Source organism: Hetaerina americana, unplaced genomic scaffold (assembly GCF_022747635.1).
Source record: "Hetaerina americana unplaced genomic scaffold, ioHetAmer1.1.p SCAF_71, whole genome shotgun sequence".
NCBI classification, from domain to species: domain Eukaryota; kingdom Metazoa; phylum Arthropoda; class Insecta; order Odonata; family Calopterygidae; genus Hetaerina; species Hetaerina americana.
The window spans coordinates 586,738-612,116 of record NW_027287328.1 but is presented as its reverse complement, the minus strand read 5'-3'; the positions used below and the strand labels follow the sequence as shown (position 1 = coordinate 612,116).

The following is a 25,379-nucleotide window of genomic DNA, read 5'->3' as shown; positions in this document are numbered from 1 at the left end:
GTCATTCCCATAAAATTTGGATCCAGTACTTTGTAAATCGTTGTCGATAAAAATTATGTTCAAACATCTTTGAGCTATCGCGATGACAAGTGTTTTCGATGTATATTTTTGATCAGGATTTCATGCTGCTTATTAATTATTTAAAAGGCTCGGGCATTTCATTCTATCTACAGAAAATTTTATCAGGGCCTGAATGAAGTTTCTTTTATCCATATACTTGTCCTTTTATATGTACTTATGACGAAATTCTTAGTAGGTACACCGAAAAGTTGAGTCGATAAACCCAAAAGTTGAGTCTTTTAAAAATCTTCTAAATACTCCACTGGGAATTCCGGAAAAATTTGATCGCGTATATGTAGTCTTATTTATAGTGTTTGATTAGGAGTATTTCAATAAATGGACGTCAACCTTTCAGGCGTCATAATTACATAGCCACAGTTCATAATCATAAGTAGTCAAATTAAACCTAAGCCCTATGATCTAAACATTTTCTGGGTCTCGCTTGCCGTGAGGCCGAAGTAATGGTAGGAAGAGTTTCTTGGGTAGCAAATGAAAGTATTTTTCCCTGAGAGTATTCGTCTGTGTCATGATTCATTAAGAATGACGAAGGATGGAAATAATTCTGAGTTGAACTGGCGTGACCGGTGAATTTGCCTCCGAAAGGTTGGATTCATGGGTCACGTAGTTCTTTTTGTCCTTCGTTCTGTCGAAGAGAATATACATCCCCCTGCGGCTGTACTCCCGTGAGGTCAGCTTCGAAAAAAATGGAAACTCTCTCCTGAGTGGCTTTGAGAGGGTAAGGGAGGACAATTTTCATGTCAGCGAGCTTTATTTTAAAGCAATGGGTTATAAATCCCGTTACGTGTCCCAGTGTAAGTATGATTGGTTCTACTGGTTTCGGAAAAGGCTTTCTGCAGATTTGTTCAATGGGCTCTGGCCTATCCTGAGGATTTGAGGTCCTTTTGCAGACGTTTGGCCGAGTGTAATAACACCTTCGGGGTAACGGTAAGAATGCCAATTCTTCGCCTTGCACGCAAAACCTTAGGATAAGACGCCCGTCTCCGTGCTCAGTTTCGTCTTCGGATGGAGAAAAATTCCGGTCCAAAATCTGACCCACCGCTTTCGTTTTTCGGCCTCGGGCGTATCACGTAACTACCAAAGCTTGACGGCCGCTACTCTATTTTCAGGCGAACTTTTTCATTAATGTAATTATGGACTCGTAAATATCCGATTTTCCACGCCGAATTTATGACGGCTGCATCGCTGTACATTTATTTAGGATTTTTTCACGCCCATTGAAGGAGGGTGAATGATTTATGAGTTTTATTATTCTAGTTATAGTCGTAACGGTGTAGCGGAATGGTTGCTGAATTTTATATTTTCTGTGTATTCTGTAAAGTTATATTTTCGAGTAGATTAGATTGGACTGTTTGATTTGCACAGATCATGTTAGTCGTTCTATGGACACTGGTTCTCTTCCGTCTTCGGGGAAGGGTTTTCTGAACGTCTGATAATTTATGAATTGTGTCTCCAACTTATATCAACAAGTTTTAAATTTCCAGATAATAACACTAACATTTTCTCTTAAAATAGAAGAAATTTTCATTATTAGCCGTTATTTCATCCTATAGCCTATTTTTTAGGTTCTCCGTAAAGCATGACTGGTCAAACTAAATATTAGAATGGCACATCTTACCTGCTCATAGATTCGATTCGCTTTTTGAGTTCTGCGAAGAAATTCGAATCAATAATTTCATTTCTAGTATGTCTTTTACTGTCATATTTTTGTCTGTTTCGTCTTATCTTTTTTGAGGATGTGTTGAATAGTTTTTTTATGAAATCGCTTAACTAAAGGGCGCTCGTGAGTCACGGAAATAAACCATATACCTGAATACTTCACGAGCTAAATCAGGTAACACCTGATTGCCAGCCTTCAACTTTAATGGAAGCCAGTTTTCATTTGGGGCGTTCGAATTCACATTTTTCAACTCATAACTCAATTCAGAAACATTATTTCAATGAAAAAAAATGAGTGCCTCCTGACTTATGTTGCATTTAGTGTTATTCTCAGTTTCATTAAAGTTACAGTGGCGTTGCTCGGAAAAGATGCAGTTTCTGAAGTATTATTGTCCAAACCCGCTAATTAATATTCACAATGAATTGCTAGTGGTCGCGCATGCTGATCCGTTAGTCCTAGTGATGGTCCTGATGAGGTCGTTTTCGTTCGAGTCGTTTTTTGGTCCAAGTACTGGAGTGAAAAGTCGTCGCGTATCGTTGAAATGCAATGCCTCGTCTTGGTACCAAAAGGTGAAATCAGTTTAGCAAATGCCGCCAAGATGAATTTAATCGGCACCAAGCACTCGTGGTAATTTTGTTATAAGTTGAATCAGAATCAAAGAAGTTTTAAGTTAGTATTCTCAATGGCAATGTGCCACTCTTCCCATGTATTGAAAACCGGCGGGAATGTAAATTATTGATAGGAAATCATTGTCCTCCTTTAGAGAAACAGAAAGTTCACAAAGTTCTCGCCGTCTTTGACTAATTTACAACATGTTTTAATTCACTATCATACTCTTACTGCTCCCTACGAGCGTCTTTTGCTTGGTAAGACGAGCTCTTGTCCGTTGTGAGCAGATGGGGGAGTAATCAAGCCAAATACACTAGTTTTGAGTTCTTAGAATGGCGATAGTTCTTAGAATTTTGAAAAATGCCAGTTTTGTCATTTTTGCGTGGGCCAACAAAATTTTTAACAATATTTACAGCAGAATATTTTGTACAAAAAAGTGAATGTTACACAAGTTATCATTCGCTGAGCATATTAGATATTTATATTTCTATGAATTTCAAAAATTAGTTTAACGCCGAATAATGGAAATTAATATCTTTCAAAAGTGCAATAGTCGGGAACAAATTTGTCTACACGATGACTGAAGATCCGTGTTTTCAAATTCCATTGTTTTAATACGTCCATTTTTAAATAGAAAACTTATTGTCTAACTTTATTCAAAGTGGATGATGGGCGTAGAGGGGAGAAGTTAGATGAGCGAGCGAGGTTTTGGCAGAAAAAGAATAAGCATGGTGGACAGAATTAAGAGAGGCAAAAAGTAAATGTAGTTGAAGAATGTTTTATTTCGATCCATGGTTTACCTAGAGTATAAATTTAGTGTCGTGTTAGGTGTAGCTTAGGAGGTAGCAGTGCTTTGCGGGAGGTCCATCAAAATATTCTATCAACCGCTAAACTATTCCTTATAATTGTAACTCTTTGTTATACGTTTATAAAAATAGGACATAGCCGACATCAAAGTATGTTTCGTTTCCCCATGGTGGACCATACGCCAGCTGAACTGGTGGTGCCATATGAAATTAATACCTTACTTGTCGCTATTTTTGGAAACCAAGTTCCCGTTTTATCTCCGTGGAAATCCTCTGACATTCTTGAGAGAAGGTTGATCTACCAAGAATACCACGTGAATATTCATTTGTTTTAAATTGCCTCCCTGGCGTGAATTGAAACCTTCTGAAGAATGCTTCTTATTTCCGACTATGTGAAAGGCAGAAATAAATACACGGAGCTGTCTGAGTAATAAAGTGTTGCATAATTTCTTTATAAATGTGATGTGGAAAGGGGCTCATTCAATTGAGCGCTGGTTTCAGCTCTTCTGCCATATATGTAGCTTCCATTTAAAAAAATGTTACTTCCGTGTTTACGTGTCAATCAAGTTCGCTGGTTATATATTATCCAGACGCCCTGACGTATTCTGGCTACTAATATGCTAATGGTGCTACTTATATACAGCAGAGTTGTATAAAATTGCTCAGCTCTCGGACTGCCTTCCACGTCGCGACGCATCGTGTTGTCTCAGTTGTGATTAATTCAGGTACCCTGTTGTTTTCACATTTTCAGTTTAAGGTAGCTTCTCATGAAAAATCATTGAGACTTACTAACAATAGGTGAACATTTACATATTTAATCATCAATGCGCATTAATAGATAATTTCAAATAGGGCCTATTTGGATAACGATATAATATATAAAATTTCACGTTTGTAAACATTGTCTCAAAAACAGTTTACAGAAACGTCAACGAGCAAAATTAAATTTGAGTCCCTGAATCCAGGTTGTGTGAAATTTATTTTTAGAAAAATTTAAAGGACCAAGTTAACTTCACCTAATGTTTGATTGAAGGTTTCCACAGCGGTGAATGTTTTCATCGTATATTTCTCAGGGTATTACTGCTGCGTATTGAGCATATTTTCAAGACTCGACGTTTTGTTTTTACTGATGAGTAATTTATCCGGAGCTGGCTGAGGATATGAAAACCTCCTGACTACGTTCTCAGTTGGTAAAACGAAACGTTGTCTTCCAAAAATATTCTCTCTACTCCAGCAGAAAATCACGGAAAAATTATAAAGCGTGGGTGTTTCCTATTTTTCGTAATCTCTACCATGTTACGGTGTCGGCAAATCATTGATTCATCGCACCTTGTTCCTGAAGACTCATTCTGTAGCGCGAGAGAAAAATTGAGCCTTAAATTAAAATTAGGATCACCACACAGTCGGTTAAATCGGAAAAAAATCGGGAATTACTCAATTTATTCCAAAAATTGGTAAGTGCTGGAGAAAATGTACAATTTCTTTTTGAAGAATTTGGTAATTTTGTATCCGAATCGGGAATACATAGCATAGTCCTGGAATTCCCGATGAGACCGGCGATCGTTTTAGTCGTGTGATGAGTTCCAGTTTACTGTTGGCCGTCTCGCGTGCTGACCCTGGCAAAAATGAGTCGTAGATTACAAAAACATTATCGCATTGAGAAAAATTACCATAAATTTGAATAAGAAGACTTAAAACATGTGCTACAACTTAATATGAAATAAGCAATTATTATTTAATTTATTTGGCTATATATACCCGGCAAGCCACCGGCAGGGGGTGAGTACACACCAGAATAATTTTACCCGAACATGACCCTATCGCGGTCGAACAATGTTATTATGATCCCCTATCATCGTTCGTGGAAAAAATGGCATCTTAAATTATCTGTTCTACTCTTGATATCTCTAATTTTATTAGCATGATCTTGATATTGTATTTGGCTCCCAGAAATAGGTGCGTTTCTTTTGATATTGCATCAGTTTCACATGATCTTCCTTGGAAACGATTACCACTTGGTAATAGCCAACTGTTATCTTGAAATGAAGGAAGTAACTCTGTAATTCCTCACTTACCTTTTTTAAAACACCACCTAGATTTCGTGTTTTAAATAAAGTGTGAGTGGAAATACAAAGTCACTTCCTTCATTTCAATATGTTGTGTAAATTCCATTAAGTTACGCCGGAGACAACAAATTTCGCCCAGTGTAATGTTGCCTATAAATAAATAAAACCGATTCTAGAGCAGAAATGACTTCGGTGATATCAGTGGGATGTGAAATAACGAGGTATGCACCGCAATGAAGTTCCCCGTGTATGTCCAAGCATTCAGGAGGGAAATCTGAGAAAAGGATGGCAGTGTTCGTCGAGAAAATCGAGAAAGTCGGAAATGGAAATCTTGATTGAAAAATGAGTGACCACCCCGAAAATGGTCCATACGCACTCATGCTCGGAAGCCACCAGAGCACAAAATCGCCTACGAAAGCCTACGATCATGACAAAACATGAATAATTCCTGAGGGAAATGATTGATAAATATGATCGGGATGTTCTGATACGTAAAATGCCCATCCTCTTAGTGACGCCTGTGTTAATTTTCCTTTCTCTTTCCTCTTCACAGCATACACTAACGGGCCATTGCGGGAAGGTGCTGGCCGCCAAGTTTCTCGGCGAGCCCTCCAAGGTGGTCAGCGGGAGCCATGACCGCACACTGAAGGTCTGGGACCTTAGGAGCAGAGCATGTGAGTACGCATAAAACAGTTAAACGGTAAACAGTTTAACATACAACGTTGGCATATGAAACAGTAGCATCCATCCTGTAGCTCGTCTGGAACACTTCTTTGGTGGGGAGGAGATTTTCATGAATGGATAAAGATAATTTCGTAGCCTTTTTTCTACAAATGATTCCGATGGTCATGCTGAGTATGGAACTAATCGCACTGATGAAGTGACCAAAAATTACCCTGCAGTGCATCATTTTATGCTTGGCGGGCAAAATGTGTTGAAATGTCGTGTTGGGCGCGTTAGTAATTTTAATTTCAATGAAGCCAAAAATATCCCTGGGCAATGCCGCCGCGCTCCCTCCCCCCCACTTTGGATCCGCTACTGTACCCATCTAAGAAATTGATCTTCCAGTTACATGCCACCTTTGGGGAGGTACATGTATGTGTGGTGTGATGTAGTATCTTTTGATTAATGCCATGCTTCCTAGAATGAAATCTTAGAATTGTAATTGCTCAGTGTCGCCTCCACGGTGAATGCTCCTGTACAGCATGGTGATGGTTACAGTAAAAATATTTCGTATTGAAAGGAGTGAAAAAATGTGTCGTGACCACCATTTCAGTCATTTCTTTTTTTCGGTTTTTAAAAATCGATTTGTGAAAATTTGCCAGTTCACAATCATATTCACGATCCTAGTTCTTTATTGGACGGTCTCTGACGTATGATTATTATTGCAGTGCCTTACAGCCTAAAAACTTTTATAATAAATTAACTTATAATAAGATTTTTAATTTAACAAATAATTAAGTTCATTTTCTTTTCTTTTAATAAGGCTTCTTTGTCATTTTTGTTTCACCAAATTAGGCATTGAAACAAAATTCGCCGGCTCCAGTTGCAATGACCTGGTCACGTGCGACGGTTCGGGGTCGGCCATTATAAGCGGCCACTTTGACAAGCGTATACGCTTTTGGGACGCCAGGATGGGTGGAGACGGATCGTCCACAGCAGCCAATGACATTCTCCTGCAGGGGAAGGTCACTTCTCTTGACTTGTCTCGAGGTACGTGCAGTCTTGCCCCCCAAGAATTCCTCAGGAAAGAGCTCCTGAAAACCTCGACCCCCTCTCGAGTATTCCGAATGGAAAGGGCAAAGGAGCACCTTCTCCCCATGAAACTTTTGAGGGAAATTAAATTTTCGCGGGAAGTTATTTCTTTAAATTATCTATATGGGGTGCAGGTTGCCTAAACACCGGGATATACTTCACTCTATTACGTAGGCTACTAAAATTAATCTCAAAATTAAACTCCAACTCGGAAAAATCTTTCCTGAGGAGGTGTGCTATTTTTGAGAGTTTTGTAAAATAATTTTGCTGCTATGTAGTTATAAAATGAGGAAGAAGAGATAGCTGACAGAAACAAGGTATCAACTTACTCTCTTCCAGAGTTGATGAAGGTTCACACAGCATAAGATTCCATCAGACAGACGCTGTGTTGCTCTGCACATGAGTTTTTTTCATGTGCAACTGAAGTGTTGACTGTGCTGTAGTACCAATAACACCTTTCATTCTGAGTGCAACTGCCTTGGTCAGCATAGGCATTAGGAGTTCTACAACTCTTCAGTTCCAGTCAGCATCTTCAAGATGTAGAGATGGTGTTTCCCTCTGCAAAATTTTCTTCACATAAAATCCATGCTAAATACTCTATATTTATGGATTTTGTGGTACTTAGAGCAAAATTTTATGCTCTATAAATTTTTAGGCGCTTAAAAGATGCACTCATTTGCTCATTCATTATTACTTCACTACATGAAATTTATTCTTTGTAGTTTTAATTAGTATTCTTAATGTTGAATTTCTCATGAAAATTGGAACATAATTGTATGAGCAATATTGTAATGCAACAATTTCAGAGTGTAAAAATCATTCTCCTTGACTGGGATTCGAACCCAGATCCCAGTCAAGGCGAATGATTTTTACACTCTGAAATTGTTGCATTGAAATGCACATTAGCGGATGACTCCGTTAAAAGTTACTGTTGCGGCATCTCCTGCAGTTTCTTTGGAATTTATCAATATTGCACTATAAATTAGGGTTGACTTTCATGAAAAATGTCTTCATTACTTGGATATATGTGCTATCAAACAAGAAATCCAAAATATTTTCTTTCTCACTATGGTTTATTATTATAGACTTACAATCACCAAAGAGTTTTGCAATTTTCCATGAGAACTACCCTATTTTCCTGATTATTAGGTTATGTTTTTTGTCATAATTCATTTTTGTCATAATGGAGGTTTGATATTATTTTTAATTATATGTACAAGAAGTTTATATTTTATTTCGATAACTATTCATTGCATTTTTCTGTTCAATTCCATGGTTCTATCAAAATTTGGTTTGTTAAACAGGTGGTAACAATAATTGACTGATGAGTAATATAATAAATATATGGACTGATTTTATGGCCGATTCCACAAACTTTGACTTATCTGAATAGAAATAGAAAGACAATGCCTGCAATATATTTAATTCACAATATGTGAATAAATGAAAAGTAAATATGAAATTGTATTTGAAAGAGTTGAGGGGATCGAGATGGTGCAGTGGCTATCGTACTGGCTTCCTACCCAGAGGGAACTGTGTAACTGGGAATCAGACCTGAGCCCTTATGTCTGTAGCCAGCTGCTCTTCCTCTTAGTTGGTTGCCACACTCCTAATTATTGCATAATTTACCACTGTATTTCCATATTCACTCAAACAGAGAATATCTATCTGTAATACCTTTCTTCTGTTATTGCTTGATGTTTTCTAATTTTTCTGCTCTTATGTTAGTACCATGATATCAATCTGTTCTCACGAATATCAGTTTGGTCATCTTCTACTTCTTCTTTTCCTTGGCTCATGACTCGGATGTGCAAAGGTTTCATGTGATGGAACCCATGTAGTCCATATTACCCCTTCTAGCAAGCAAGAGACAGCCTCAGTGGACTGAATCACATTGTTGCCAGGTTTCCTTATGCTGCTGATTCAATTTATAATAAAGATGAAAAGAATTGAGGTGGTCCCCTGTAGCCTCCATCACTATAATGGCCACCCTACTGTTGCAGTAACCTCTTTAAGAAGAAAATGCTTAGGACACTACTACCTGCCATCTAGCTCATCTCCTTTGCTCTATTGAGCATGGTTGTTATTACTGATACTCATTCAGTCTTATAAATCAGAGAATCCACCAGTATTTCTGCCATGTCAAAGTTGCCATTTAAAGAGGGATACGAAGAATATTGAGTTGAAAGCTCTGAAAAATATATTGTCTGTGACAAATATTGTTACGGTTCCATGTTTGAGTCTTTAATAACAGTTTATTGTAAAATAACATAGATGTGTATCAAATATCATTGATGTTCATCATCTTTGACAAAAGTCATTGTTAGTATTATTTTCAATGTTGATTATAACATAAAAAATTTAAAAAATACAGCGGAATTTATTTTACTGTACATATTTCATTTGGAAAATATTGTAAATATGCTTAAGTGGCTTGCATTTTGATGTTTGTTTCATGTTTAGTTTGCAAAAGTGCTATTGGAAATAAACTTTCTATTCTTAAACAAGGTCATTTAGTGCATAAGCTGATTTTATTAAACTATCCTAATGCTCTTCAAATTGTAATGTAGGCAGTGTGATGAATATACTTTTGAAAAATTGCTTTTGCTCTATGTTAGTATAGGGGAATCAAAATGCTTAAGTAGTAGTTTTGATGGGAGGCGACCGACAGCTAAGGTCATTTGCGCCATAGGGGAAGGACAGGAAAGGATGAAGGGTGGAGAGAAACCCGGCGTCGGCATTAGCCTACTCTTTACGAAAGGCGCCAAGGGGTCCGCGGCTTAACGTCCCATCCGACGGACGGCGTACTCACTCAAAGTGCCCTCCACAAAGCACCTCAAGTAGGGATCGAGATACCTCTGAAAAATATTCAACACCGCCGGGATTTGAACCCACGCCCTCAGGGTGGGAAGCCAGTACGTTAGCCCCCGCACCATCTCGATCCCCTCAAAATGCTTAACCAGTTAAGAGTTGAATTAGATGATAATTTTTTTTTATGCCATAAGAAGTTTACATTCATTCAAGGTATTCTTCCTATTAAAGGTAGGTTTGAATGTTCACTGATGGCTATTACCTGTTACCTTTTATTAGAACTTCCTTATGTTTGCCATGTATAATTCCTTTTTCCAGTTCTTCATAACTGCTACCTGCCGTCATCAAGTCTAAAAAGTCTTCTCTCTTCTTTCTTATGCCACTTGTTCAAAATTCTCCCTTCTGTCATGGCCTTCAACATCCCACTACCTTGTAATATTTTTTCTGCCTTTTTGGATTTATCCAATTAAGGCAGTTAATGTTCTCTTTAAAAACCTACTTTATTGCACTGACAAATTTCTGTTGTTCCTCACGGCAATGTGAAGTGTAAATTATTATGATTTTCCAGCATATTTAATAGCATTTTTTCTTTATTTTCAGATGGTAATTATCTTCTTAGTTGTGTCAGGGATGACAGTCTAAAACTCCTTGACCTTAGGATGAATCAAGTCATTAGATCTTACAAGTGAGTTTGTACCATGTGAATCATGGCTGTTTAGTCTTAGCATACTAATAATTGTTGTAGTATTATAAAAAAGATGTTATATCCCATTTTCTATTCAGATTGCAAATTCCCTGAATAATATCAGTATAATATTTTCTAATTGCTACTTTCATTTTATGCTCATTATTTAATCAATCATGTTCATTTTGGCTATTAATAATGCAATTAATAAAAAAGGTCTTAACTTTAAAGATATATCAAATTAATATGCCGGAAGAATATATTTTATGATAAATACAATTTCATGAGAAAATTTTAAACTTTGCTCGTTTTTTCAGCGCTGATGGATTCAAGGTTGGCTGTGATTGGGCAAGAGCTACATTCAGTCCTGATGGCAATTTCATTTCCGTGGGTGGTGCTGATGGTGCTGTTTTTGTTTGGAGCATAGTTACTAGCAGATTAGTCGCCACACTTAAAGATTCTGTCCGCTCAAGGACTTCAAGTTATGGGTGAGTCCATAGTCATATGTTCCGTAAATAATTGGGAATCAAAATATCTCTGAAGCTTTGTGTTGTCTTTGTGCAATCTTGATCTTTTCTTTGTTGTGGTACCTCCTCTGGGGAATGATTATTTTGTTTATGCAGTGGTGAAAGAACTGGGTACATTGGCTGGTGGGAGTAACTAAAGAGGAGGGATCAACATGCAGGATGACTAGCAATCATTTAATCCTCAAAAACTGGGAATTAAAAAAAACAAAAGGTTATAAAAATCCTTCAAAAAAATCCGCAATTGAGCAGTGAAAACTGGAATTGTGGTGAAGTAATGTTTTTTAGTGGGTAATATATGGTGAGTAGTAAAAGGAAAAATGACTTTTGCATATCTTTTATTTGAATTAAATATGAATTTCAATGTAGGGATTTTTTTTTAATTAGCAGCTTTCAATGCCATATATATTCTGAGGGAAGGTAGAGAATCGGGTGTAACATCTTTGCTCTTGGAAGGAACATCTTTTTAGTTTGTGGGGCTAGCCAATCGTCGTGATAGAAGCATCTGCCTATTTACCTCCACACTAGAACTGATAGGTAATCATTAGGTGCTGACTTCTTTGAGTGTGAACACCAAAATAGATAAATACCAATTCTTAAGTATCAATTCGTGACAAGGTCATGGTGGCTTCCTTTTGAAAGTAATTATAACTTATGAAAAGTATTTCCAAAATGCTGTCAACAAAAAATGCAAAAAGGTGTCATATCACTCTTCTCCCCACTGGACATTCACTATAATTTTTATGTAACCACATATTGTAGACTAATAATTTATAGTTGTGCGGATTAATGAAATTACTTTCAAAAATTTGAGTTTGAATTCTTGATGAAGTAATTGATGATTTCAAAATCCCCATTTACCCCAGAAATGGTTTCATTTATGTTCATCAGTGGACGCGTTCATTGTGACTGCATTGGTGTTTGTGAATGTATGTCCTTAGATGAAGTATAACTCGTAAACGTTTATATTTTTAACAGAGATAGAGATAAAGAAATAGATAAATAATTAGATCCAGAGGAATCCTTTACTATTTTCTTAAAGAGTCCCGCCCTCCTTTTCTCTATGGTCAATTCTAATCAATAATTTAGCTTTCCTCTCTTTCCAATAATGTTGCAAAATACATTTCATGCCAGTGCCAAAGTAAGAATCGGTAGTTTCATTTGGGAATAGAAGAGGTGGTTTACACAGAGATTATTTAAAAATATTACTACATTTAGTGAAGCATAAGGCACATGTTGTGTGTATAAATGAAGAATCATCCAGCAGTACCTATAACACAGCATCTGTAAAATTTTTTAATAACGACCAAACGTTCTGGAAAAGCTTCATCAAATGAAATTTGATTATAGTAGCCTAACAAGCTTACTTCAGTAGCAATGTCACTGTGAGTTGATATAAATCATGCCATATGTATCTAAACATTACTTTTGCATGTAACACAGCAAGCTGCTCTGGGCTTAATGGGTGGGAAATGTGTATATCTTTCTGTGAAAGCTAGTTGAATATTAAGATTAAATGATTTAAATCATATAATTTATCATTTTTATTCATATTTGTCTCCCTTAATTTTCATAAAAAATATGTTTTGTTATTTCACCAGTATATTTTAGATAATTTTGGAAACACATCCTGTTTTTCATCATAGTTGCTTTCACGGCAGTACATAATTAAATCATGTCTTATCTATTTAATAGATTTATTTTAATCTCTAGATGAATAATGTAAAATTATGGCAATATATAGATACGCAATGACAGTAAAAGCTTTTTGTGAGATTGAACTGCATGCAAGAAGCACAGAATAAATATTGAGGATCATGTCAGTTATTCCTCTTGTCCCTTTGAAAATCAATTACCTTTTCACACTGACAGATTCTATGAATCACCTAGGAGCTGCTTATAAAAAGCCCTTGAATTTCACATGTAGACAATATCATTTCTAAAAATCTTGCTGATTGAGTCAGCAAATTCAATAATTTCTGGTAGATAATATTTCCACCATGGGGTTCGAAACATTACTTAAAATCTCAATTGTTTAAGCATGCCTTAAGACGGCTGCCTACCTTGGAGACTTCTTTTCTGTCATAAACAGACAGCGGCCACTGCAGAGAGGTCCCACGGTAAATATCACAGCTGACCTTTAAAGAATTGTGGAAGTATAGTTTGAAATATCTTCAGAAACTATAAATATATTTAAGAGATTCAAAATATAATTATAAAGATTTTTTAGGAACCTACAATAGTAGGATTGTAAATCACATCCAATGTAGATGAATCTGAAACCTAGGAAACAAATGAACAGTTACTTAAAACACACATGTGTAACATCAACAATTTTGTTGATGTTGCTGTATTAAATAATCAGATAATTAACATTTATATTTGAAAAATGCAGTTTGTGATAAAAAATGATATTGTGCTAGTTGGTCCAGAATACTTCCTCATAAAATCTACAAAAGGTACTTGTTTTCAATGCACATTGGAATTTATTAGGTAAAATGATAATCATGGGGCCAATAATGGAAAGAAAGATGTCAAGTTAAGAAGGATGGTGGCCTTAAGAGAAATTTAGGTGTGATAGAATTAGTATCAAGTATTGTAGGATAAAACAATTTCTGAATTGTTACGCCTGCTAATGAAAGCTAACAATACAGTCATCCTTAAATTACATAAGGTCTGATTCAGCTTTTCCCTCTTTCCCCATTTGTATGGATCAATATATAATGTGAAGCTTACTCCCCAATCTGTTTAAGGTATGGCTTCTATTTGGTGTGGATATGGTATGTGAGTAATACTAATAAGAATTGAGGTTGAAATATATGTGCAAAATAATGTGTCTATTATAAAAATCTATAAATACTTACCCTTTAGATCTTCTTTCATAGACATCTAAACAGAGTGTTGAAAATTCTGCAAACATATTTATAAAATGAAACTGGCATACAAGCCTGTATTTCCTAAGAAACTTTTGGAAACAAATTTCTTGGTATTGTTTGGAGGCTCAGAAAGATTTGGAAGTTCAGTAGGTGATGGGAAGATCAGTGCTCTTCAGGCATAGGCCTTGCACAAAAGGCGCAAAAAGAGGATTAGGAGATAAGACAACTGTATTGTCCCATTGGAGGCGACAAGAGCCAAGTCCAGTTGGAAGCTGTCTTCTTGTTTTTCCTCAAGAAAAAGTCAGAGTTCCTCCAACTGAGGCAAAAATGGAATAATTTATTCTGGGAAAACATGAATGTGTTAGAAGTAAATATGTTCCAAATATGCAGAGCATTTACAGCCAAAATAAATGGTAAATGATGCAGAAAAAATGAAAGCAATATAAGTTGAACTTTAAATTAATCCACTTGGCTTTTCCACATAAAAACTTTTATTTAAGTGGTTTAATTTTAAGTTCAAAATTAAGAATTTCCTCCAAGTGACACCAGAAACTGTTTTATTTAGCAATATAAGTTTTACAATTTAACAATAAGAATAAATTTATAATGGAATATAGACATTAGAAGTGAGAAAAAGCATTATGCATGCATATGTAATCTTTCTGAAGAACATTTATGAATATTATTTGTAAAAGAACATGCATTTGTATTTATGTGGAAAGATTAATGATATAAGTAATAGTCAAGCATTGCTGAACAGGATAAGCCTTAAACATGTTGTATCTATGGTCCATTGAACAACTACCAAACAGTGAAGTTGAATAAGCACCGATGTATTCCATATTGTTGTGGCAGTGGAATATGTTTCTATGATTTATCATATCCAAGCAAGTTCATTAACTGAAAATGCTGCAATGGTGCCATCCATATGAGGGTCAATGGTGTGCCATTAGTCTAACAATCTCCATTAGTTTACAGTCATCAATACAAAATTTGTTATTGCAAATCACTGTTACTCATGGAACTACACAGGAATGCCATTTAGCCTGCCATTTTAGTGGCAAAATTTCAATTTAGTAACAGTCTGAAGTGAGTAGCATGAAGTGAGATACCACTCACATCAACCTGTTAGTAAATTGCTTAAAATATTTTTTATTTGCTACATTACCACACGTAGGAAGTGTGAGTAAGTTTTCATTGAAAACAAAAAGGGAAATAATCATGGCTTCAGAAGGGAAAAAAGATTGTCAAAGAGTTGATAGTCATTGACACTCACATTGAATATAAACACTTTAATTTAATTCTCATTATGATGTCCCATGGCCAATAGTTAAAGAAACTATTGGCCCTCTTTAACTATTGGCCCTGCATTCTGCTGGGAATCCAGGAAAAGGTGATCACTGAAAGCACACATCTTATTGTCAGTGTAAACATTTGTTTCTATGTGTTTTGGAGAATTTAAAGGGGGAAGAAAAATAGTTTTCTGTTGGTGCACTTGCCGACTCTTGACTTCAATGAACATCCTTGCCATGGGGATGCATTCTGCAAAGATAGCCTATTGTCTTGTTCTTCAAGACTTTTTGCTATCATTTGCTGCAAATTACTCATTCATTGAATTGGCGTATGAAATTTTCTGGCTGTATGATTCTAGAGAACAGATCAATGTAGTCGTAATGCAAGAGAGCATGACTTACTATCTCGGACAAAGACATTCACTAATTTTGACCAATTTGACCATCTCTTCACCCTGAGGGGGTAAAAGTAAAGCATTACACTTATCAGTTACAGAACTAAATTTCCTTTTGCCTGAGTGACTGTGTGGAACTGAAATCTCCCAGATGGCCAGGAGTCACGGTCTATGGACCTAATATCATACACTTTGGTGACTTACAGAAACATTGAATTTTATTTCATAAAAGAAATCTTCATTGTTAATTAACTTAGGAGAAAGAAAGGTATAATTAAGACTATCAGAGAAAGAATTCACCTGCTCCAATTGAATGAATAAATATGCTTGTACTGGACATTGTTTCTCATTGCAGAAAGTTGAATTACCAAATGAAAAAGAATTGAATGAAGAAGAAGAAGGGCTTTTTAACTGAGTAAAGTCCAAGATAGAAATAACTGGTGTTTTTTGCCTTGTGTTTATTTTGAGTGAACTTAATCTTGTAACTCCCATGAAGAATGCCTATGGGTAATGTTTAAGAACAAGAAGTCAGATTGTGCAATTCTTTTCAAGTACTTGTCGATTTTATAACTTGACGTGCACTATACTCTTGCCTTCTATTATTTGATTGCAAAAACTGATTTACCTTCAATTTCATTGTTTCAGGGTTAACTTTAGTAGTAGTATTTAGAGGAGGCGACCCACATCTAAGGTCATTCACTGCATTAGGGATGGACAGGAAAGAATAAAGGGTGGAGAGAAACCCGACATCGGCATTAGCCTACTCTTGTCGGAAGGCACCAAGGGGTCTGCAGTTTAACGTCCCATCCAACAGATGGCATACTCACTAAAAGTGCCCTCCTTAAAGCACTTCAAGTAGGGATGGAGATACCACTGAAAAATATCCGAACCTAATATCTAGCCAGGATTCGAACCTGGGCCCTCTGGGTGGGAAGCCAGTATGATAGCCACCGCAGCATCTTGATCCCCAGGGTTAACTGTATAACAGGGCAAATAATATTTATTTGGATATGGCTGGTTTAGGTGTAAAATGTTATCATCAAGTGATTAATGGAAGACTTTTAAATAGAGACATATCAAAGATTCTAGAATTGATTAAATCTTCAATAATTAACCTTCTCTAATGAGTCAAAAATGTATGGAAAAATTAAATGTTTGTGTTTCAATTAAATATGATTTACTCAAGTGAAGTTATCACTGAAGATAAGTATCCATTCTTTTAAAAATTTAGTAGGTTTTGCAATATAGGTTAGTTTGCCAAAACATCAGCAGATCAGGATTTTGTCACAGAAGTATTATCACAGTGTTAACTTCAAGTGTAAGAATATGATCATGTAAAATTGATTTCTTCTATGAATTGGCTACTATGCGGAGAGATTAACACCAATTCTCCTCCAAGGCATCACAAGGAGCTGTAACTCATAACTATCTGATAATGCTTATGAATCAAGTTACATATTTTTTCCTTTTTAATGTCCACAGGCCCGCCTCTACCCCAGCATCTGCTGCAGTCACAGCTGTTTCCTGGCATCCACAGGGAACATCATTGGTGAGCGTTGACCGAGCTAAGCAAGCTATTGTATGGGGCAACGATGGTTCACCTGCAATGTCCGATGCGCTATGACTAAGGTTTTGCCTGGATATCAGATCAATCTCTATTGTAATAGAGGTATGTGTTTAATTTTAACCAGTATGTTGCTAATTGTGATTCCTGAATAAGACAAAGTGAGACTACTTTTTGCTGTATCTCTATTTGCTTACCTTATTTCTGACATTATATAAAGTTAATTCTTTTTGTCAAACATAGAACCATCCCAAATGATGAGACTTCTTAAAGCCACTTCATAAACCATTTCCAAAGTCTTGCATATTTATATTTGAAAGGGAACCAGTTTAAAATTGAGGTTTGGAATTTTTTTAAATTAAAAAAATATTTTTAAAGAAATAATGATGTTTTGATATTTAATGCACCTCAAGGTTATAATAAAATAATGAGTGTAAGAATAAATAATTAGTTTGTCTAGTCTGATTACCAAGTATTAATGCATATGTGTTAATCCCTTGGCTGTAAATTTATGTTACATATTGAGTATAAAAATAATTAAGATTATGCTGTCTTCATGGTTGTTTAGTCTGTCCAGAAATGTGTGGCTTTCAATTTTTTCTACCAGCTATTTAGTATTTCTGAGTCATTTTCAACAAAGTGAAAAATGCTTTCTGCTCCTAACTGTTGTATGCAGTCAAAATTCAGGTTTTATATTTTTTGTTGGTGTAACTTATATTAAATCTAACCCTACAAAAGGAATTCCTTTTAGTGATAAGAGTCATATTCATCCAGACACTAGTAGTGTAGAGCTCATTTAAAATGAATTTTTTTAACTCGGTCATAGTGAAGCAAGTGCTGTCATCATTATGCTACTTCAGTATACCTTTGATTCCTGATGTACAAAATGGTTAGGATTTGCTTGGATTTGGTTTGGAGGAGCAAAATAGAGTCAAAGCTGATTGATTATTTAGTTTATTGCTAGTAGCAAAATTTACTTGCCAATTTTAAGGATTGAATACATAGTGATCACTAATTTTCCATTTTCTCATGCCCACTTTTGCATTTTTCATTTCCAATACTTGGAAGTAGAGTAATGCATTTTTGAAGCACTTATGTTTGCTTGGTGTCTTGATCATTACAGAAGTAAATTCTTCACTGCTAATGACATTCTTTAGAAGAAAGTTTTGTTATATTCTTTGCTTTTCATTCGTCAGTGGTATGGCGAATTCAGGGTCTTATCGTGTACATAGATGAAAAGTAGACCTATCTGATTAGATTAAAAAATATTTTGGGATTCCTGCTATTGGATTATGTAATAATTTGAACTGTTACTGCCCTGTATTACATTTAAGGATGCGATAGCAATATCTCATAGTCTCATCCATACCATTTTTCTTCAGCACTTGAATTACAATGCAACGATTTCAGTGTATGAAAATCAATTGCCTTGACCAGGATGGCTGGTCTAGGGGAATGATTTTTACTCTCTGAAATAATTGCATTGTAATGCATGATGGCAGATGGCTCGGTCAAAAGTTATTGTCGTGGCATCTCCCGCAGTTTCTTGGAATTCAGCACTTGAAGTTTTATAGTTGTGATTATCAAAAGTCTGTTTATGATGTCTAATGAGTTTATTTTGGCTATACCTATTTTTGAGGATGCTGCAAACTCTTTCAGTTGCTTGAACCAGTTCACTTGTATTGCGTCTGGTTCATTTAACTGAAGATATTTCTATTTTTGAATCTTAGATCCACTTACAGGTACGCAATTTCAGTAGGGGCATGGTTCTCCAAAATGTTTCTGTGTGTTAAGAGCACGATTGTAAATTTTCTTATTCCTTGCAAAATCTGCTTGAGTTCCAGCCTTCTGATCTACATTTCTTATTATTGGCTATTGGAATCAACCTAACTTCACAGCCATATGTACATGTAGCAAATTGTTTAGCTGTAGTGTGCTTGTCAGTCTCTTCCAATGCATATCAACATAATTTAAGTGAAATATACTGAGTCCTGATATTATTAATTAATTATTAAATATTAATCTGTGCCACTGAACTGATTGGATTATGAAAATACCATAGTAAAAATCCAGTACTACATTTATTTATGTTGAACACTAATTCTACAGGGTTATACTCATGTAAATTGAAACTTATATTGCACATCAGGTTACAGCCGGGGAAAATAATTATAATGAAATAAAATAATGTTTAACACATAGCCTAATTAAAAACTTAATGTTATTACAAGAACATTAGTTATTCTTAATGAACAATTACATATGATCCATCAAACTTCTTAAATTCACTATTACCACCAATAAGATAACTGGTTGTACATCTAACAAAATGCGCTGAATCATATTGTCATAATTGCTGAAACAAAAGCAAAGGAAATCTCAAACCTTATTATAAACAGTCAAACCTGAAAATCTCTATATTTCGAACACAGCTCATTGCACATATCAAATTCCTTGCAGAAAATGAGATTTTTCTAATGGATACAACAAAATTACATTTTTGAATTTTTTTACGGTGAAATCAATTACAGTGAGGAACAGACTAGAATCATTATAGAGTGCAAGTTTCTTTCCACTTCTTTCATGGTTCAAAACTAATTTCTCTCCTCTCATCTGAGATTTTCCCAAATCAATGTAGGCATACTTTGTGGTTAAGAAAAATGAAATACGGTGGACTCATATTTACTCTATCGAGGCATCATCCTCTTAAAATAACCAGAATTCTAAACAGACTACCCAATAAACCTCTTGCTAAACGGGGTTTACCTATGGCAAGTGGTGATTTTATTGTTGGTTACATGACTTAGGGCACATTATTTATGGCATAATAACTTATTATTGTCCATTCTGTAAGTTGTTAATGATAACATATGGTAACACCTTTTGTTTTGAAATCATTTTGTCAATACAGGCTTGTCACCATATTATAGGATGAGTCAGTGGTGAGCAATCGCAGAGTTGTTTGGATGAAAGTATTCATGGTTGTTTTACTATAAATGGGGACCACCAAAAAACCTTAAGTATTTTCATTCTGGGTAAATAATTCTTGCACAAAACCATTGTTCCATTATATGATGTCAAGGAATGGTTTTCAGTTACTTTTGTGATATTTTCATCTAACTGGTAATTCTAATCCCCCCTTTTAATGAAAATTAGGACCCCTGTGCAAAATCCCAACACACTCACAGGCCCCGTAGTGTGGATGAAACATTCTTTGTCACCAAAAGTTATTCAGAGCCACTTCAATACTTTTAAAATAAGCATAATCATTAATGGATGGTTAAAATTCTGGATACGGTGTGATTCTGTTGTGTAAAAGCTTCTGAGCTTTGGAAATTATGCACATGGTGCGGCGCTTATCTCCGGATAAATTTCAATTTGAATTTCTTGCCATATCGTAGATCCACTGGTGGTTGCGATTGGCGTTCTTAACAGCTATAGGCATCTAGTAAACAGTCATAACCTCAAAATGGCAGAGATTTTATGTACACGTGCGGAATAAAATCGAAGAACCACTATAATTGAAAGTGTTAGCGCTGGGTGTTCACCCAGTGAAGTAGTTCGATTCTTTGGGCATCCCAGATCAACTGTTTATGACATGGTGGCTAAGTATATTGCTTCGGAGAAGTCTGGGGAAGGTTTCACTAACCCGGCAAGGAAATCTCATTTGAGGAAATACTCGGGCACTGATTTCAGAGGAATTTTGTAAATTTTGAAGAATGTCGTGAAACCATGAATGGTAACTGTGGTCTCGGGGAGACAATATGTCCTTCAACAGGACATGCACCAGCCCATACAAGTAATTTAGTCGAAAACTGGCTATCAGATAACATTGACATGTTCTGGTCAAAGGAGTTCTGGCCCCTAAATAGCTGAGACCTGAACCCTATCGACTATTATGTTTGCAGCATAGTCGAAAGAGTTACTAATAAGATGAGGCACACTAATGTCGCATCTCTTCGCACTGCTATCATAGCAGTATTCGCAAATATGGACAGCATTGTTTTAAAGAGTGAGTGCGATCAATGCAGGACAAGATTGGAGGGGATCATTGCAGCTGAAGGGGGTTACATTGAGTAATGTTACTCTTGACAGATACTGCTACTAGTATGTAAAAGGATTTTCATATGTATTTTTTTTAATACATTTGCTTTCAAGCAAAAGTTTCATTTGTCTGGATTTAACTGCCGTACTCTGTAATTAAAGGGTTCCATATTGTTGTGAATATTTTTAAAAGTGTTATTTGAGCCTGTGAACTTCACAGCATCACATATATTTTTGTGATTATTCCCCTTTAATCAGGAACAAATTTTTCACAACTTATTACCTTAATGAAGTATTGCTTAGAGTATGTAACATATTTTTATGTGAGAAAGTATCATTTTGCCTTAGTTTTTTATTATTTTTCCACTGGGTTATTTACTTCTGCACAGGAAGTTTTAATTTTAATTATTAATTGAGTATACAAAAAGATAAATAACAAAAAATGTTAATCATGGTGATGGCTAAACATAAATGGTTCGTTCAACCATTAAACTAATATTAAACACACACTAGACAGTTATTAAATACATTGAATGTACGAGGGTCATCCGGAAAGTAGTACCCGTTCGTGCCGCATGAAGTGCTGACGACGCGAGTAGCCGCTGGACGAGGTCAGATAGCTTCAGTGGCTTGTCTGCCTTCTCTGAGCCAAGTTGCGTGACGCTAGCATTGCCTGTGTTGTTTCTGTGATTGTTTACAATGTTTAAAAAAATTGAGAACGCCGCCAGTTGTGAAGTGAGGGCAGTGATTAAATTCCTCAATGCAAGAAACGTTCGCCCATGTGATATTCATCGCCAATTAAAGGAGGTGTATGGAGACAATGTAATGGACGAGTCGTCTGTTCGGCGGTGGTGTCGCAACTTCAACATGGGGAGGGGGAACACACACGACGATGAGCGTTCGGGGAGACCGTCTGTCATTACAGACCAACTGGTGAGCTCAGTTGACGAATTCGTGAGGAACGATCGGCGCGTCACAATTGATGACATCTGTGAGCATTTTCCCAATGTTTCTCGAACAATTGTTCATGAAATTGTTAAACACCATCTGCATTATGCAAAAATTTGTGCAAGATGGGTCCCTCGCGTATCTCAATGAGCTGGCGGCGAAGGACTATGCAGCAGGAATACAGAAACTTGTCACACGTTATGACAAATGCCTTAATTTGCTTGGAGATTATGTTGAGAAGTAGTTTAAAGTATCCTCTTTCAAATAAAATTTTTTATGTTTGTTAATATTTACTTTTGTGTCTTTATTTCACTAACGGGTACTACTTTCCGGATGACCCTCGTAATAATGGTTATTATGTTTAAGTTACCATGTTGCATGTTCAGTGAAAGATCAATATTTAAAAATTCATATGTGTATTAGTAAGATACATTTATTCTTGGTTGCTAAATAATGATTCAGTGCTAACATGGGACATAGGAAAAAATTCTTTCCCTCGTACATTATTTAGGTTGTGTGAAAACTATGAGTGGCCTTCATCTAGTGAAATAGAGGACACTAAATAATCCCAACAGTCTGACCGACACCCATACATTTACTGTAATTTCCTAATGACTAGGGAAGTACTTTTACTATCCAGATTTTGAATGAAATAACAAAAAGCAGCAGTCGAAAGGATGAAAATATCACCAAGTTTACCATTGAACCTAGTATTACAATTGAACCTAGTATTACCATTGATCCATGTTCACAGCTCATCTCATATTCTAGTCTGCTTCTCGCCTTCTCTCCTTATGTAAATTTAACACTATTACTGTCCCAGATTCAGAACTAATTCATCACACAGACCACGATGTAACAGTTTGCTTGGAAGAGTGCCAAAAAATTATATACCTTGAAAACAGCTAAAATATATTACTCAAGTAGAAGATTGAATTCTTAACTCTTAGTAAAACTTCTCAGGCATAACTGAAGATCAAGGAATATATCAGTCATTTTATTGAAGGGATAAATGTGAAAAAATCACTGTTTGGACAATTTAAGTAGGGCTATTTTTTTGAGATGACTAACTCTCTCTCTCTCTTCAAGCAAGTATTTTTGTACTATAAAATATCTCTCCTAGGCAAGTGAATCAAAGCCTGTCTATGTGGTATATATATAGAGCATGTATGAGTGTATATTTTTTCACATTTTACTTTGTGTCAACCATAGTATTAACTCCTAACTCTCAGTACTGATTAACAATTCAATATTTAGCATTAGTAATCAGAAGCATCACTGTGCTTTTTGTGCATTATAGTTAGTACAGTCGTGCTTCAGAGGCATGGGTTAACAACCAGTGCGCTCTATTATTCAAGTCCTTTTATCTCATTCCTCCTAAATGTAACCAGAAAAAAAGCATAAATACCTCTCTGTGTCATCTAAAATGTAACAAAGGCCTAATTATTTCCAGGTACAATTGGAGCACATGCTGATAGCTGTTGGGATCGCCAAAATGCATTTGAGGCTAGTGCAGTAATGTTGATGATGTGATTATTGCCTTCAGAGCATGAATATCATATAAATAATGCTTATTCCGGGCAGTTTGTTGATACAATTAAAAGACCAGCAAAGGCAAATTTAAGAAATGAACAAAATGAGGGTGATACTTGTTTTACATGGAAAGATTATTAAACATAATTATTATATTTCCATCAATGGAGATATTTCCTTTTAGTTTTTATGCGGTACTGTTTGAAGCTCTTTATATGAGATTTAAGAACTTCTTGGAATTTTGCAAGCCATTTTTTGCTGCGGGTAGTAAGATATATATTGCTGTATGAAAATCTGCTTCAGGAAATTGAAATTGTATCTCTTTTTGTAAGAGCAAAAACTTGATGAGGGTACGTTTTGAAGCCTGAAAGTTTTGCATTAATTTATCAACAATGAATTATTTATATACATCTTTCTTTATAAAATATATAAATTACTTAAAATGATGTTGAATTTCCAATTTATTTAACGTGCTATGTTTGCATCAGTTGCCTAATTACCATTATCCCATCATAGGTGGTCATCTGTTTGCAATTTTCTAAATGGCAAAAATGAAAAGGAAGATATTTTGTACTGAATTTGTAATGCATTGATAAAAAACTATGAGTTTCCCAATATTTGGGAGAGAAAGTTTCATTCCCTGTGTGCAAAGGTATAATTTACAGTCCTCTAAACTTGGTGTTATAGTATTACATGTGTCTTCATTTTTTTCTGCTCCACTTGTTTCAGGAATGAAAACATATAACGTGTCTTGGGAAAGTAATCAGTTTTTCAGCAAGTTTTGCATCTTTCAGCAAAAAAATTGCTGTGTAAGCATTTTCAAGCATATGGCACAAGCAAAGAGTGCCTTATTTTGTACTTTAAAGTGGAGTCTTGTCATTTTATTTTTTAGGGAGCATAGTAAAAGGTAATCATTTTAAATCAAATGATAATTAAGTGTGTGGCACTTCATAAAGATAAGTTTTCTAACAAATAATTCATGATATTTCAAATTATGCTTGTTTATTTTTTATAATACATAAGTTGATTTACTTTGCAGACACTTAGAAATTGTGTGTAATTACTTAAAATATGTATTTATGATACCTATTGATGTAAAATAAGAAGAATGGAAATAGTCATCATAATGGTTTGGACCCTAGAGTGGACTCTTTGAGAAACCAAGTTGGATCAAATTTAAAGAAAGTCGGAACAAATTGACTCGGCATTAGTTGCTGAATGTGGAACTTTCTCTTATAGTGCAAATGTTTTCAAGGTACCGGCAAAAAAGTGAAGCAACAAGTTCATCATTGGACTTGGTATAATGGTGTGAGTATTCGTAATATTTTCACTATAAAATTTAATACATATTTACTTAACTAATTACTCATTTAATGCATAATAGGAATCAACACTCACTGAAAACCCATGTTTGGCATTAGGGTACATCTTTCTATTTGTTCTTAAAAAATTATATTTCATCAATTCATGCAAGAAAAATTAAAGTGGGCCAATAAAATTATCATTTCCACAAATCGACTGAGAAGTAGAAAAAAGTGCCTCGGTAATATTGGTGGGAAAATCTTATTAGCTGAGCAAAAATGTACTTTTAGGAGCACAGTAGATGCCTTTGAATTATGAACATCTTTAATCGCAGCAGTAAATACTCCAATATAAAATTGCCAAATTTAAAAATCCATATGCATAGCCTCTACTTCAAATTGGTGGTACCTCTGTGTTTACATGCATTTGAA

General features: G+C 35.5%; 1 protein-coding gene across 4 annotated transcripts in view; it reads left to right on the top strand.

Annotated features, from left to right (window-relative positions):
- Window positions 1–24,259, top strand: part of Atg16 (Autophagy-related 16) — a 348,158-nt gene extending 323,899 nt beyond the window's left edge. For 2 of the 4 annotated variants that reach the window (XM_071595925.1, XM_071595923.1), the window contains 6 exons: window positions 5,773–5,893; window positions 6,738–6,932; window positions 10,386–10,470; window positions 10,788–10,958; window positions 17,040–17,226; window positions 23,567–24,001. In XM_071595925.1, the coding sequence (XP_071452026.1) occupies window positions 5,773–5,893; window positions 6,738–6,932; window positions 10,386–10,470; window positions 10,788–10,958; window positions 17,040–17,181 (714 nt within the window). In that variant the 3' untranslated portion in view covers window positions 17,182–17,226; window positions 23,567–24,001. Of the gene's footprint in view, window positions 1–5,772; window positions 5,894–6,737; window positions 6,933–10,385; window positions 10,471–10,787; window positions 10,959–17,039; window positions 17,227–23,566; window positions 24,002–24,162 lie in introns of those variants that run through there. The other 2 variants (XR_011702746.1, XM_071595924.1) reach the window with 2 other exon arrangements.
- Window positions 24,260–25,379: the final 1,120 nt, after the last annotated feature.